Here is a 17,586-nt window from a genome sequence, read left to right on the forward strand (position 1 = left end):
TCGCTCAATGGTTTTGATATAATGTACCTGTATATCATCTATGAATGGCAAGGAACAAACATGTCGAAAGGGCGAAGAGTCCAGTATTTTCAGAAGTCAATTCTTTCCAGCAGCATTAATCATGTTTGGAAATATCTCCAGCAATACACTGGGATGTAGTGATTGAGTAATTATTGATGTTAACAATTATAATTTACTTGAAATTTTGTCTCAAAAATGTATTCATGGGACAATTCTCCAAAGTGATGTGTTCGTTATGTAAAACTTTAGCCCATACAGGTTAGGAGTAAAGAAATTATGATAAAGGTCCCTAAACAAAACAATTGAAAAAAGAGGTGCAAACTAAAACTTTATGGACACACTCGATGCAAACTGAAAAAAATCTAAGTCTAAAAGTTTAGTCTAGAAGTTTACGCAGAAGTGTTGGAAGTACTTCTGGTATAATAAAGTTGCGAATTCCACTGGTTCAATGGCTTGACATTATTGACCGCTTCCTAATAATTAATTTGGTATTAGTGACGAATGGTAGTATCTAATTAATAAGTGGGTTGATTCTTTTATTTAAAATATTGACATTTCAAACGTTGCATCTTTAACACCACCTAAAGCTACAGTTCCACAAACTTTAGAAAAGCACATGTTCCACGGTATATTCAACCGCGCTTAATATCAATTGAATCTGCGCAGCGTTTCTTTCACACCAAATCATGAAAGCAGTATTTACATCCCAGCACAACCGACAACTAACTACACGTGCTTGCTCCTTGTACAACCCCGCGGTCACGTCCCCGAGTCGACGTCACCACGCAACCTTGACGCGGTGACGTCACGCGGAACCGCCGCATCTCCACAACGGTGCGCGGTGACGTCGCGTCCGCGGTGATGCAACCCTCGGCCGTGCGTGATGACGTCACCGGGTGGACGTCGTCACACAGGGGAGTTGTTGGTGGTGGTGGAGGAGGCGGCGGCGGCTGCGTCCGTGAGACGCGCGGGGAGGGGAGACGAGCGGCAAGGGAGGAGGGGAGGAGGAGGTTAGCGAGAGAGAGAGGGAGCAAGCGAGGGGAGGCTGAGGGAAGACGGAAAAAAAGGGGGCGGAGGCCCGCTCGCTGAGGAAAGCGGAACGGACGGATGATGACGACGACGACGATGATGGCGAGTTGGTGCCGGAGCCCGCGCTGCTCGGCCGAGAGGCGCGGCTTCAGGCGGGAACTCGACTCGTGGCGACACAAACTCATCCACTGCATCGGTGAGTGACGGGGGGTGAGCAAGGAACGAGCGAGACAGTCGGTGACCGGGATGCGTGGCCGAGGAAGAGAGGTGTTGGGGGGGGTGTTGGTGGTGGTGGAGATTGCTGAGAGGGGAGAGGCGACGGCGGAAGCGGCCGGGGCTTTAACAGCGCAGCGGACAGAGACACGAGACGCGGGTGGGAGAGTGCGCAAGGGACGCGAGGGAGATCCTCGTTGTGTCGTGCACTGACACCACTAGCAGCTGCACTGACACCACAAGCTGCTGCTGCTGCTGCTACCACGGGCAGCAGCAGCAGCAGCCAGAGCGACGTGTGAGTGTTAGAACGCCGGGCAGCGGTGGGACGGGGCTCAACCTCCTCCCACCAACACCCCCCCCCTTGTCGGCGAGGCGGGCGACTCCATATTTTTTTGCATTTTTATTTATTATTTTTGTGTGTGTTGATGTTGTTATTATGACTGTTATCATTTTCTCCATCCGCCCATCGCCCCCGACGCTACTCGTGTTGTGGGCGAGTGTGTTCGCCGCTGAGCTTACTACTGCTGATGCTCGTGGTTCTTGCTGCTGGCTTTGGTGGTCTTGGTTCTTACGTTTGCTGTGTTTTATCTACATTATCTCTGTGTCTATCCGCCCCACGCCATCATCATCTTTCTATTATTTGTGTTTCTGCTGCTGCCGGTTTTGGAGGGGGGGGGGGAGGTGGCGAAAGAGGCAAGCGAGGTCGGTTCATTGGCACCCCCCCACCACCACCACCTCTCACCACCTCGTCTAATCCTCCACCTCATCCAACTCCTCCTTCAACCCTCACCTGCTCACCCTTCCAAGTCAGTCAGTACCACCTCACCCACCCGCAGTGTGTCCCTGGTTACCCCCCCCTCCACTCCGTCAATCTCTCGCCCTCACCCACACGCCCACCAGTCCCCCAAAATCCTCACAACCACTGCCCCCTCCTCAACCCACACGTTCGTCGGGCCAAGATCCCACCTCAGCTGCCAGAGTCTCTACGACTTCCACCTCTCGCAAGGCGGCGTGTGGGGTGGTGGTGGTGGTGGGGGGCCCTTCCACGACCCACACGGTCCGCCTCTGGTCAACTCCTCTCCGCCCACCTGGAGTCCGGAAATCCCTCGGGCAGGCGGGCGGGCGGGCGTTCACTATTGGGAGCTTGCGCTGGGCTGTATCGCTTTCACTCAGGGTCGTCTTTGGGCCAACCTCCCAACTCGCTCGCTCGCTCGTTCTGTTTCTCTATCTCTTTTTTGTGTTGCTCGAAAAGAAGTAAGAAGTAGTGTAAAAAAAAAGAACAAAGTTTTCTTTTAGTTTTTTCTGCTCTTCTCAAGACCTGCGTCGATCGGAGTTTAGGAGCGCGGTGCTGGAGTTTTCTCTCTGTAGTGTGAATTCTTTGCCCTGTGTGTTTTTTGTCGTAATTTTTACAATTTCTCACCCGTCTCCCGTAGTGCGCTCACTACTACTATAATATTACACACACATGCCGTACGTTTTATTGCTTGCTCCAAATTTTCCCCCAAATTCACTATTTTTTGTTTATTATTCTAGTGGGGTTTTTTTTTTACCGGTCGTATCTGTCAGTCGTCCGTCCGTCCATCATCCGTCGCCTCCCACTTCTTGAACATAGGTGCCTCGCCAGCAACCAAGATAAAAGTAAACAAACGTATCGGTAAGCTTAATTAAAGGGCTGTGTGCGCATATGACAGTTTTGTGTGCGTCTGTGCCTGTGTGTGCGTGTGCTGTGGGACAGGGGGGGTAACTTTGTCTTTTAAACCCTTAAACGCATCCCGGTGTGCGGATGAGAGCGTGGCACTCAGACGGTTGAAGGCTTGGGTGCGTGTATAATTTTGTGGTGTTGGCATGCTGTTGCTTTGAGGGCAGAAGACTCGTGTTATGTGATGACACAAAACCCAGGGGAGTCCTGGCTGTACAGCATTTAAAATAATATATAGTTTGTATCATGGTATCATTTTCGGTGCTTGGAGAAAAGGGTTGTTGCGAGCGTTGTGATTTGTCAGCTATTAATAATGTAAATCCACTGCTGGATGATGTCCTCTCCGTATCGTATGGATGATACGGGTTGTTTGATCATACTTCACCAAGCTGGTTAATAAGGCTTGGTGATAGTGAGGTTCGTGGAGGGGAGCGGACAACACCGGTGATTCAGCCGATAAACACTGGTTAATAGTGCAGCCCACCAACTACATGCTCCCCATTTTCAATGATTATTGTGCTGTAATTTATTGAATACGAGACAACGGGCATTTTAAGATAAAAGCTCATGGAATGGGGGTAACCACAGTAACTAGATACAGAGGCGACTTTTCTCTTGGGAGGGCCGTGACCGGCATGGTTTGCCACACAGGCTTGTGGCATGCAAACCTCTTCTTGGCAGAGCTCCTTCGTGAGGAATTCCAGCAAGTGTTGGTGTTAAACCCCTAGTGCGAGCCAAACAAACCTCAAAGGATCAGTCATGTGTCACGAGCTTAACTGGACAGTCACACTTTCGTTTGTAAATACAGTAGTTCACGTGTAGGGCTCTCGCCATCGTGTTGTTGTGACGCTTTGCCCAACCTGAATGAGTGTTTTTAAAGCCCCGGTTTTTTTTGTCACCAAAAGTCAAGAGATTGCAGTCTCTTTCCATCATTTGTGCTTTCTGTGCCCAGTGGGTGAACGGGTTAAATTCCTAATAATTGTCCCGTGTGCGACGGAATCTCTTTTAAGATTGCCCAAGCAGCATTTAGAAACTTAAAGAGAGCATGTGAAAGCAGTGTGTAATTGCTGGTTAATGTGTGTGGCAGCGAGTTCAGTACCACACACCCCACCGACACTTGTGGTCCATAATCCCAGCAATCTAAAATGCTTGTGTAATCTGTTGACGACGGATGCCTAGTTATTTTATTAAATGAGAATGTGCGCCAGATTTATATTAATGTCACCTAGCTTAAAGACTGGGAATACTTAGTAGGGTTACAATATGCATATTTGCGTTGGATTTGCTCAGAATCATACATATTCATTAGAGCTGATTGCAGATAAGTGTCGGCATTGTGAGAATGTGCCATTTTCACTTTGTCTTGGCAAACATGGAATACGTGTTGCTGTAGCAAACAGCGTAAAAATGAAGCATGTAAGTCGCTAAATCTTACAACGAGCAAAATGTTTGAGACAAGTGGCTGTGAAAGAAAACATTCCAAGCCTTCATACATGGCAGGAATTTGTCGTGGAATATTCTCATCGTTCTCATGGAGCACTAATGGGATGTGGTTTTCAACTTGTATTTTCACAGGCAATTGTTGTTTTGGGGAGTGTTTGATGCAATCTAAATATGCCGTTTTAATTTGGATGAGAGCCGTTTTCAACAATTTGTCATTAAAGGGTGTGGTTGAAACTTTAACCCCAGTAAATGCTTCTGAAATGTAGCAAAACAGGCAGTTTTTGACAAGACCACGTTGGGATCAGGGAAGGTGAATGAATTTGTTCCTTTGAAAAAAAATTTTATGTTTAGTTTTATTAGTTTCATGGTGTGAATTGCCACAATTATGATGATCTTATTTTGACTCGTATTTAAGGTTTTGCCAATGAGAAATTGCTGCTGTTAGTGACAACGGTCATGCTGCAACACAATATTGTGTGCTTCAAAGAAGTATAAAAAACGTTTCTTAGATTTGTTTTTAAAAATATGGTTTGAAATTATATAAGATTCGTGTAACAATAATTCATACTTGAAGTCCAGGAAATTGATGGTAAAATAGAAATGCCTATATTATTTATACAGTATTTAGTGTGTTTCTATAATGTGTGTTCCGTGGCTCCATTACACTACTTGTTTACAATGTGGCCAATTTTTATTCATGCACTACTATTGTCTACGTAAATTTGGCTGTGCCACCTGCTCGTACTAAAGCAAAGCGTGTCATGGGATATTTTAATCTTCGCACGCAACCAAACATCCCACCTGCAGACTGGCGGTCCAAATTTGCGAACCTTGAACCTGAAGGCGGTCATGCTAAATCTCCCAATACAAGTTTCTTCGGTATGCAATGTAGCTGCACAGCGTTGTCTGCATTTTTATCATTTGCATCCAAAAGAGTGCCCGTTTTTCTGCGCCAGTTGCATTCTATTTGTTGTTACGTTTTAGACGTCAGTAAAATTTGTAACAAGATATGATTGTTATCATACAAGTAATTTAATTTAATTTTTGTCATGCAACCTAACAATACCTTGAAGATACATTTTATAAATTGTTGTTGCTCTTGTTTTCTTAGGCGTATTTAATTTCACATTCGTTTGTACATTTGTTTTAAAAGCTATAATTTCTCGACAGAACTTACTATGGCGGTTGGAATTATTTTCTCTTTGTGTAAGGGCAACTTGCATGCTTCGTTTCACAATACTGTACAGTATATGGTAACCGAAATTAAATTCTTCAAAGTGCTGCATGTCTTAAATGCAATGGCTTAACCATAAAACACGCACTTTAGTAAGCTTAGTGCATAGCTCATTTATTTACCTGCATTTATTTTCATTTTTTATTTACATGGTCGATTCCCTAGATCTATGCTACCACAAATATAACTCAATGTTATCTTTGGAAAGAGCCAACAACTGATTGAATGAAATACAAAAGATGTTAGTTTTACTTTCCAAAGCACGTGCTCCACGCAACCGTAAGTGTTACTGATATCACAAACAGAGCGTTTGTAAAGGTTACGTTTTAAAATGTTAGCCAAATGTAATGGAATATATCTTAAAATTTAGATGTGGAAGCAACCCAGACTTTTTGATGATTTTTTTAGACTAGCTGGTGAATGATAAATAACACTCAGCTGTAGAGATGACATTTAACATAACACTTGTGAATTAACCACTGTCTTTGCTATTTGAGTATATGGACAAAGTCATATTTTGCTTACGTGCATTTAATACAATGGAAGGACTGTACAATAAATTATAATGGGTTCATAGTGCAAGCACTGGAATTTAATATAATTATTCAGTAAAAGTGATTTTGCTTGGAAAATTATTCAAATAAAACCTACAAAGTGCACACGTGTTTACTTAAAATGGAGTTATGGTGTGGACAAGTTGAATATCCATTTTAGAAATAAAATGTCATCCTGTTGCAGTAATATAGGGAGTAATGACACGAGATTACGGTTTTGATTAATCAACATTGAGATGGTCAACTGGCTGCCTCAAGTGCTTTAGTAGGACCGTTCATGAAATAGATCAGATATTTTGGAAACAGACGAGAGTGATATGCATGATTCTGTGAGCCTTTTTATGTTCATTTCGAATATACTCATTGCTCTTACAGTTTCATGCTTTTTTAAAATATGATTTTAACAATTAATGAAGACTGGGTTTGGTGTATTTTGGGTTTTTGGTAGGAATTGTCTGTAAACTACCTTCAATTTGTTTTTAAAGCACCATATAGTATTTATACAAAAAAATTACTGTGAAAAACATGCAGCCCACACCAATGAAATGTAATTTTTTTCTGATCGGTAACAATGTCGGGACAGATCGTTTTTTATACATTTTTGTTATCAGAGAGAGAGAGTGAGCACATGTAATTGGTGAACTTAAGCTATTTACAATTTTGTGCAATTACAGGAAACATTTGTGTTGCTGTTAATCATAGAGATTGTACAGTACTGTACATTATTCAGTGCTGGGCATTTAATATAGCTTGGGAGCATTGCTTTGATGGATTTTTTTTTAAAGCCACTTTTTCAAGTAAAAATTTGACCATGTAAATATTCAAAATCATCCTAAGTGCAATATAAAATAAACCATTCTGTCTCGCATCATTGTGAGTTTACCCAGCTTCCAGTATAATTATTTAGCACCTAGATGCAAGGTTATTGGAATTCTATCTAATGTGCTTGTGTGCTATTTTATTCCAATATAATTTTGACAAATGCATTCATTGTAAATTCTTTGCATGTATTTATACCATCCTCTAAGGAAGATTACCTAAACATTTTATAAAATGTAAACACTTGCCTCTTCTCTTGTCATTCGATTGTGTGGTTTACCTGAAATTAATAACCAAATTTCAGTTCTAGCAATTGTGCATATTTTACCACACTTAATTTGTTTATTTTGGTATGATTGCACAACTCAGGTTCTTTTCCCAATTTTTTTCGTTATAAAAAATTTCTATTACGTAATTATCTATATCATTTACATTTCTAACTGCCAAAAATACATTGACTTACAGCTGCTGCAATTACCATCTAATACGCTATTGATTATTTCATACAAAATAAATTACATTTTAAATCCATATAGGCTTTTTAATGACTTCTAAAAAGAAACCTCACGTATATTCCAGTGTGTATCTGAAACTGACTGGAACAAGATTACTGGTATGTTTAGTTTGGCTTTCTGATCCATAATTTGTTTTCTAGGAAATTTAAATAGAGATTCCAAAAATGATAAACTTTTAAGCACTGTAGTTTAGTCTGCTTGCTAGATCACCGATTGACATTTGGGAAGGTAATACACAATTAAGTACCAGTGTCGTGACCAAAATTTGGGTGTTTCCAACTCCACCTGATGTTGACAGAGCTTAAGTGACAAGTTTATACCTACAGGCCGGGGCTGGAGCAAGCCAAAAATCTTCCGGGACTCCTGAGAACCCTCGAGCCAGTCCGGTAATTACATTGCATGCTGGTCCGTGATCGCTTATCTTTCACTGAAGAAAAGAAATGCCATGACAAAACTGGCCATCATCACCTTGTTTGGTGCCTTTCAATGTACTTCTGTGAATGATATTCTTGCTCATATTACCAGGCTTTGTCTATATATTGAGCATTGCCACGTATATCGTCTCAATTGTCCCTGATATGAAAACTAAATTGTCATGCTGTTCTGAAGATGTAAAATGAGATGAGTCGTTGAGAAACCACCATCACACATGATCACGTTTATAGATGCATTAAGGCTATTCCCTTGAGAAGTTTCATCGTCGAATATTGGTGACGTTGCCATCATTTTATATGAACGTGGGCTTCACTACAAGCCACCTCGTCAAGTTTGGTGTGGAGTACTGTTAAGGAGTTTTTTAACTTGTGTATTTATTGTTTATTATCAGGGATGTCTCATTCTAGAATTTTAAGACCTAAGTAAGTTTCACTTCGCTCATTTTCAACGTGGTGTTACACTTGTGAAATATTCCAAAGATGTAATATTTACACATTCAGCAATGCACACGAACTGCATCATGTTATATATTATATAGGCCAAAGCTTTTAAAGTTATTAATACATTCACACATTTATATTATGTTTTCGTTGTGGTCACTTATAACATAATTATAATTGCCATTAATTATGGAATTCCTTATGTACATGATATATTTAAAAACGTTCATGTTTGGCCTTTTTTATGCAAACCTTCATGCCATTACTTTTCATAACTTGTAAAAGGCACACAAATTGTGTTTCACTGTAAAATTACTGTGTCCTGTGGTTTGCTTAGTATAAATAATATGAAGGCCAAAGCCTAACTGAGAGCCCCATTTTGTCTTGTCTAAGACAATGCGTGGAAACCTCTATTGATTTACCTTCAACAGCATATTCCTTGTACTTGACAAAGCGTGAAACTACAAAGTTTATTTTCTCGTTGGGCTTGTTATCCACTAAAAGATAAACCCATGACGAATAAGTCACGTGGCAAAAGACACAGTGTGTCTGGAATGCTGTGAAATTCCTTTTTGTACTTGATACCACCAATTTTGTCAAGGTCATCGGCACCATGCCGTGAACCAAAAACAACTCCCACACAATTCTTTCACGTAATATTCTGTGCCAATACATTGTATTGGCACAGAATATCCCATCTTTGTAACTCCAGGAAATTTAAATAAGTACCAGATTATTATTCTTATTTTAAAACTGAAGGATATATGTTTTCTTTTCCTGAGCTGACAAAAACAAGGGAGTCATTTGATGACATCTGGTCAAATACTTTGTATATTTCATGGGGCTAAAATTCCCCAGGCTTTGCATAATATTTCATGTGATATTTGCAGAAATGTGTTATATCGGGCATGTAAATTCGTTCTATGCCATATAGCAACTCAAGTTTTAATCTTACAAAATTGTGTAGGTTTAAACATTTTATCAGTTTACTTCTGTGGTGTTTTAAACTGTGTTTACAAAAAATTCTGAGCCTAACATATATACAAGGTAAATACACAACAATCACATGGTTTCAACATAGTAGCCCTCTTTAACAATGCATTTTTCATATAATTCCATATGATTTTTATTCCTCACAAAATAACTTTTATTCAAGCCCATTCATGTTCCTCTGCACAACCTCCTTTCAGCTCATCATCCTCATATCAGACATGTCTTCCATTTGAGAAACAGCTGGAAGGCACTAGGTGCTCGGTGTGAATAATATGTAGGATGTGGATGTTTCTCAAAGTGGCATTCCTTGACAGCGTCAGCCTTAGCAACTCTTGCAGTGTGCGCTGAGGCATAGTCACATCAGAGGAAGGGTGTGGCTCAAATATTTCCGTGCTGTTTTTCTTCAACTTCTGCAGTTGATGAGCTATGAACATCTCCTTGTGTGGCATGAAGTCAATGTGCACCACACCTCTAGCATCCTGCCTGAATTTCTTGGGTGTTGGAGAAAGTGGATAGTTTGACTGCATCGACTGCCATTTGGACTCTGGGTCTAAATGGTAAATGAAGGCCCCATCACCACTAGGACATTAGCTCTTCATATTGTACCTTTATCAGGTCAGGATTGTTATGATAAGTTATCAGATGCTCCCTCGTCATGTCATGTGGGCACACAACTTATTCATTCCCAAACTATAATTCAGCTGATCTCACACTTGCATAAGCTAACTATGCAACAGTATCGGCAATCACAGGGGGGGCGGTGGGGTCATCTTCAAGAGTCTGTCACAACAATATTCTGCAGCCCATTTTCTGCCTGTTGCAAATTATAGTCTATTGCCCCCCCCCCTCTCCATTCACTTTGAACATGCGTGCATAAATTGCCTTCAGTCCAGTGTTCCTTTCTGGGAAAAAAATGATGACAGCATGATGCTTGCTTTTCTTTGTCGACCGGCAATAGACGAAGCATAAATAAGGAGCGAAGCAATCTGGAATATTGTTGCCTAGATGTTTGAGGGTACTCACCATCGACTGCAACATTTAAGGTATCATTTCCTTTTATATTAGGCAGACTTTTTGTAACGGAATATACATATTCATACAAAACTTAATATTTACTTTCAGAGTACATCAAGTGTCAATCCTGATATATTTCACAAATGTCTCATTTCCGGCGTTGATAAAATAGGCCCAGGTGTTGTGCACAATAATGCACAGACGAGGTTTAATTTCATTGTTCAATGTGACACTGAGAAATCCAGATTCAAGTATCAATCATTGGGAAGCTATACTTTTTATTGGTTACTCATATCTCATAGCATTTACATAATTTGATAGTAAAGATAATTGTAGTTAATGGGGTGTTGTCATTGTCCATGTACATACAAATGCAGGACATTAAAATGGGGAAAGGATATTGTAGATAGATGCACAGATGCAGAATTAGATGTATACATTGTATACAATTAGTAGTCCAAATACTCTAATATTTGACCTTTTCACCCAGGATGTTACTTGAGATATTTCATATGCTGTCCTTGAATACCTTTCGTCTACTCTCGTGGTTGTGAGTGAAAGCAGGAAGGCACAGGCATATCACCTACTCCCATTTGCCTCCAGGAGGAACCGTAATTGTTCCACTGTAATACAGTGGCAATCAATATTGTATTATATATTTTTAAAATCTATTTTCATACTTGGGTCATTTCATTTATGCAACCCAGTGTAAAAAAAGTGAAAACTGACATTTAAATTATCACTCAAAGTAAGTTGGGAAGATAAAACATTTACACTTGAAAATGTGTCAAGTTACAACAGGGTCATTTCCAATTGGATCATTGGTTCGATTCCTCCTGCTGGCCATTACTGTTGAGAATTACCAATGCTTGTTGTCTACTGAATAAACTGTTTAGGAACAGACGGAGAAGTCGATGTTGCACTGGCATTGCAGCACCCTCCTAAAACTAATCCCACATTTTAAAATGTTCTGCTTAATGGAAAGGAAAAAGATAATGATTCCCCTTATGTAAATATGATCGGTTAGGTTACATTCATAGCCTAACCTACATGTCACGTTCAACTTGTAAATTACCACGTCTATATTTCCTGTTATATTTTGATAGCAAAATTGCCACAAACAATACTGGAATTTAAACTTTAATTTGTGGAAATATAGTATGAGGATACACCTATAATTAATGTTTTATTTGAACTAAAGTAATGTATCTTTTGAGGCATTTTCGTTATTAACGCAGTAATTTAAAGAATATTTCGGTATGAAAGCCATTTATTTAGGAAGAGCCTAATAAAGGTACACATGCTAGAATCCCATCAGTACAAGCCTGAAAGGGAAGCCATTATATAGACCTTCCATTGTATTTCAATGAAGCCAATTATGTAAATTAGGAATTCAAATTCTATTTCAAATAACTCATGGAGATTGCACAAATTACTTCAGAACTAAGTACTGTACTGCATTTCAACCAGGTTCCACTGTGTGTATTATGGAGGAATATGACAATGTTTTACATTAATTTGCTCAAATTTTAGTTTTAATATTTATTTCAACAAGTTGGTCTTGGTAAAATTTTGCTCAAATATTCTGTATATGTTGTAGCATGTTGATAATTATAACAAAAACATTATTCACAATTGCTCTAGGATTACGTGAACAAGCTAGCATTGTAAGTACGCTTTTGAACATAATGAAATGTTGATCAATTGTAAACTTTCACAGCCCACATTGTTGTCATATCTATCAAATATCTGTAAAAAAAAATACTGGAATACTTGTGGCAATATATTTGACACGTGCATATTTTTTATCAGCTGTGCGTGTGACTGTTAAATGCTATCCAACCATCGTGGCTTGCATAAATATTAATGTGATAGCTTTATTTGTGCTGGAGCCTGGACAAAATATTACTTCATTGGTAGCTACAGAGATACCAGAGTGGGTAACATTCGAGTGTATAAACCTATAAGTCTGCAAGGGAAATGAATGGGCAGCCCATGTGTATAGGTTTATGGGTTGCTCGTGTCCTGGTGAGTGGGCATGCCAGTGATATTTATGGTTTCAGTGTTGGCGGTTCTTAATGGTTATGAAAAGAAAAACACAATGACATTAAAATCACGCTGAATGAGAAAAAATACAATACGCTCTGACGTTGAATATTTTAAAATGGGTGATGGGTAGTTTGTGTCTCCCCTGTTTGCATGCATGTCAGTAGTGTGGATGTATGCTACTGTGAGCATGTCAGTGGTGTAACTATGCCAGCAAGCGAGCTAGTTAACATCTATGCAATTTATTTAGCTCTTATCAGGCTGACAGGAGAATGGAGGGGCATGTTGTATTGATTTTTTGCATTGTTGCATATTTTTTTATTGTGTACATCACCATGGACTCTTTGTAAAACAGGTCAAAGGTTATTACTGCTTCGTTTTATCTTGACTGTTTTGTATCAGGACATGCATGATGTTAATGCATCTCCTTCTAAAACGTGTGTTTTTGTGAACACGATTATAATGAAACTTGTTTGTTTAACATTAGGATGTCTGTCCCAAGTTACAGAGCTTTGGTGAAAATGTTTCAATTTCTGCTATTTATTTTTAATTTCCAGCCACCCACACCAACCATGCCCTTTAAAGGTATGTAGATTCAGTAGGATATGCTGTGTGGTATTCATACCGAGTAAACACAGCTGCAGTCCAAAATTCAAGTCCAATGGTGGTTTCACAACTTGTACTCCCGTGCCTCTTCCTTTTTAGACGCTACACTCTTAAGCAGCTGTAGTCCAATTGGTTAACAGGCACGCCTTGTTTAACGCGCGAGATACCTTCTGCGAAAACGTTGTGAAACGATTATTGTTTTCCCATTGACTCCCATGTAAATAATCTGAGTTATGTTTGAGCCCCAAAATTTTCCACTCTTGAACAACTTTTTTTTACGTGAAAAATACAAATAATACATATTTTAAATAAAGTAAGAAAACATCAAATATAACACTTACAACGCATGAAGAACCACAGTGCAAGATCCAGGACCGGTTCAGATAATCGTCCCTGGTGTTGGCCGTGAGTGAGAATCGAACTCGCCGGGTTCGTAGCGCCGCACGCTACCTGTTCCAATACCGCTCTCGCCCACCTACCCATAACATTACCACCACGAGCGAGGCCCCTTTAGGGGCCATCCATTTAGTACGTACGCATGGAGGGGGGAGGGGGGGTTAACCCATATGGTACGCTTGCGTATTGGGGGTCTACTAACAATGTGCATACACATAGGAAACGGGGGGGGGGGGGCGGGGGAGGGTGAAGCCTCGATAATAATTTGTCAACATTGGCCTTCAAATGAGTATCTGTTTGCTTAAACACGTTAATATTATTCATCCTTGATCGTTTTTGCGTGGATTAAATATCGGCCGTTCTATAGGATTGGGGGGGGGGGTCAAGCGAACGTACACAGGTGGGGAGGGGGGGGTGTAAAAAGTCCACGTGCGTTCAGGGAGGGGGGGGTCAAGTTTTGACAGATGTTTTGCGTACCTACTAAATGGATGGCCCCTTACCCACAAGACCAAATACGCGTGCACTCGGCACAACACAACTGGTAAGCAAACGGCTGCGGGCCACCTTGCACCCCCTTGTGCCACGGGACTCATTTATCGATCTTTGTCCGCTCGATAAACGAACATTTTGCTCCTTTTGCAAACGAATGGGTCTGATATCAAATTGCTCGTTTTAGAAAATTATCGTAGAAAGAACGCTCGTTAAGCAAGACACGCCTGTATTTACAGTAAACACGCAGTGTGTGCGCTTGTAGTCGAGCGCGTTGGGAAGATAGTGGGAGGTTAGTGGGAAGGTAGAGCAAATGAAGCATGGTACAAGAGGAGACGGAGAGCTGTGTTCGCTTCTGTGGGTGTTCTGCGACATCTGCTGTGATCAGTGCCAACATTTTTCATAGATAAACCCCAGCAGTAACAAACAAAAAATGTTCAGTAGCTGAAGACATTTCTTAAAAAGGATTTTTTTAAATGTAGCTAAAAAATCTGCTGTGCGCTGTTTTTTTTCCTTCTCTGCAGGCTTTGAGAGCATCTTGGAGGGGCTTTACGGACCAGGCTTGCTCAGAGATTTGAGCCTGTTCGATGGTATGTCATTTTACTGCCTTCCATGTACAACCACTATAAATGTTTTGTTAAAGCTGACAGTACTGCATGTTATCCTTCAGTGCTTGTTTACTTTGTATTTAACGGCCCAAGGGTTTTGCACCAATTAACAATGTTGCTGGGTTTTTTCATCTGAGTATTCTGGGTGGATTCTGAAAATAATTGTAAAATTTTTTGACCAGATAATTCATGCTAGCTGACGTTGGTTGGTTTTCAGCATGTGTATGTGTGTGTTTATGGTGAAACGGCAGTTAAGAAATGCTAAATTACCAGGTGAAGTCCATAAGGTATCTCCTTATGGACTTCATTAATATTGGCCAGCTTAGACACACCTAAGAACCCCTAAATCCTACAATTGCAGCCTATAATCTAGCCAGTTGGAATTGTAGCATGTGCAGGCAGAGGCTGCATTTCCATCTCTAAAGTAAAACTGTTTGCGTGTGTGTTTCTGTGAGAAAGAAATTGTAGGTCAGTGCAACCATTAAATTATTGCACCATAATTGGGGCCACACAAGGGGCAGGGCTATTGTAATTCCAGTTCTGACTTTGGTGTGTTTGTCATATTTAGTGTGTAATCCTTGCTGTCGTGACTGTATAAAAGACAGGTCAGATGATTGATAATTTATATATGCAAATGTTGCAGATAGACTTTTTTTTACAAGCAAGCTTTGTAAAAAAAAATGTCTCCTTTGTGATTTGTAATTGCTTAAAGAGAGCATCTAAGCAGTCATTATAAGCAGGGCATTTTACATGGTGTTAAAAGACTTGTGAAAATCATTAGAAATGTTTTCTAATGATACGCAAAAGCCAATTATCATTGTACACGGTCTCTTTTTTGCATTTTCTCTCTTAGCTGTGACAATAGTACTCTATGGAATTATTAATGCTAAACGCCATTATTCCTTCATATACGGCATGGGTTGAGCGCCGCTGTGGGAAACTGGATTGGAATTACTCTACAAATACCCTTTGTTTATGAATGAACATGACCAAGTTACTGACTGTGGATGTGCAAACTGGTTATTTCAGACTGTGAACCCGAGGAAGTCTCTGATTGGATAGTAGATGAAAACTGCCCCTTCTGCTGTCTACGGCGGGACAAAGTAAAGGTGAGCCACCTGGTCTCTCCAGGTATAGATGTCTGAGCCATGCATTTACATGTTATTTATTTAACAGACGCCATCCTTCTGACTGTTTTAAGCAATCATCAAATATTTGCTTAAAGGGTTGGTCAGGAGTGTCATTGGTTTTTCATCGCAAGTCTCTGCTTGCCTTTGTCAGGAGCATTTGTCATCTCCATCGGATGTGGACGGTGCGTCGGATTCTACAGACACTGCTGAGCAGCTGGAACGCGAAACGGAAACTTTTCTCCACGCTCTCTTTCAGCGGAAAGGTAAAGCCTATTATTCCACCGTTTCACTAAAGTAACAGTTATTAGCAGGACATTTTTTTTGCTTAATAACGTAATATGACGACAGTTTTAGCGAGTGTCCTGCAATTAACGCCGTACTTTTTCGCTGTTACTACTGCTTAGTCTCTCCAAATGAATAATTTTTCGTGATAAAATTGGATTGAATGCTTTTCAATAATACACGTATTTAGACAGTGAATGAACATTTCAGATTTTTTAAAAATGTTTTTTACCCTCTCTTCCCCTGTAGATCCACCAAGAGCATGTAACCCAGCCATTCCACTGGTGGCCCGCGAGATCATGTACAGAATGATACGACAGTTCGCAGCCGAGTACGCGCAGCGTCGGGACGCGGCAGCCGCCGAGAAGGATGGCTGCGAAACAAGTCCCATGGCACCACCCCCAGCCGCTGACGCAGCCACCTCGGTGCCGTCAGCAAAGCCCTCCTGCCCCACGTCCAGCGGGTGTGGCGTCGTGTGCCGTTGTCTTCTGTGCGAACTCTTTCGTGCTGCCGCTTTCGCTCATTTGCATTGTGAATTAATCTAAAGACAAATATTTATTTCGAAAATATACACTTATCAATGAATTTCTGTACACTCCTCGGAAGTGTGTTCAGTTTTTACCGTGCGTTCGCCATAGAGCGAATCATCGGATCATCCCGCACGACAAACGCATCAGACCTATACAGAACAACCGTGAAAACATGTAGCACCAGTTGATTTTTCATGTTAAAGCAGGGGGCGGGGGAGGAAATGTTTCCTTAATGCAGGAGGGAAACATGTTTCACTTAAAAATGCTTTGGGTTGTGGTTTCCGTGTGCAGCACCACGTTGGCCGTCCCTTCAGATCTGGAACACAAGGCCGAGAGTCCTCCGCAGGAGCCTGCAGCGATCCCAGTGAAAGGCACAGCCCCCACTCCTCTGGCAGATGACTCCATCCTAAGCAAGCTGCTGTCAACACAAGATGAACATACAGCAGATGAGGAGGAGGAGGAAGAAGAAGATGAGAAGGATGACGAGGATGGCCCTCTCGACCTGTCCCTGGGCAAGAATACTCAGGACTGCAAATACGACCAAGGTAGTCATTTTCACCATGTATTGATGGTTGCCCATTATATTGCTGGGGTGGGGCTGCATGTTTCATTGTTGTTTAGCATTCACCAACTTTGCTGTGTTTTTGAGCACTTGGGCAATATTGCTATAATTGTGACATACTCCAATAAGCTTGTCATTTAAAATGAAAAATACATCCAAATTAAAAGCTATCATGTGTTCTTCATCTGCAATTATCTGCAGCCGAATTATGTTGTCTTATTTATTTATTTGTAGCTGGCGTGCTGGACCTCTCCACCAAAAAATCAATGGATGCTTCTAAATCCCCGTCTGCAAAGGCATCAGCTGCAGGGTAAGACATACATTTTGTGCACTGGTATGCACGTCAACACTGTAATTACCCAGCATATTAAGTATACAGTAAATCGTAGTGGTTGTTTCATGTGCGTTGGCAATCATTTTGAAGGTGTATAGAAAAAAAAACGTGGGCGAAAAAGCTGTTAAAAATGTGCATGTTCAAACTTCATTGTTATTGCTCTGGTGGTGGCCGGGGTTTTGGTGGAGCGCTTT

The 17,586-nt window shown here is 40.9% G+C and overlaps 1 protein-coding gene across 2 annotated transcripts in view; it reads left to right on the forward strand.

The window, feature by feature from the left end:
- The first annotated feature begins 989 nt into the window (after positions 1 to 989).
- Positions 990 to 17,586, forward strand: part of LOC144935065 (ligand-dependent nuclear receptor corepressor-like protein) — a 35,651-nt gene continuing 19,054 nt past the window's right edge. For both annotated transcript variants that reach the window (XM_078861408.1, XM_078861409.1), the window contains exons 1-7: positions 990 to 1,246; positions 14,471 to 14,536; positions 15,584 to 15,663; positions 15,836 to 15,947; positions 16,216 to 16,429; positions 16,788 to 17,041; positions 17,293 to 17,368. In XM_078861408.1, the coding sequence (XP_078717534.1) occupies positions 1,129 to 1,246; positions 14,471 to 14,536; positions 15,584 to 15,663; positions 15,836 to 15,947; positions 16,216 to 16,429; positions 16,788 to 17,041; positions 17,293 to 17,368 (920 nt within the window). In that variant the 5' untranslated portion in view covers positions 990 to 1,128. The remainder of the gene's footprint in view (positions 1,247 to 14,470; positions 14,537 to 15,583; positions 15,664 to 15,835; positions 15,948 to 16,215; positions 16,430 to 16,787; positions 17,042 to 17,292; positions 17,369 to 17,586) is intronic.

Source organism: Lampetra fluviatilis, chromosome 12 (genome assembly GCF_964198595.1).
Source record: "Lampetra fluviatilis chromosome 12, kcLamFluv1.1, whole genome shotgun sequence".
Classification (NCBI taxonomy): Eukaryota; Metazoa; Chordata; class Hyperoartia; order Petromyzontiformes; family Petromyzontidae; genus Lampetra; species Lampetra fluviatilis.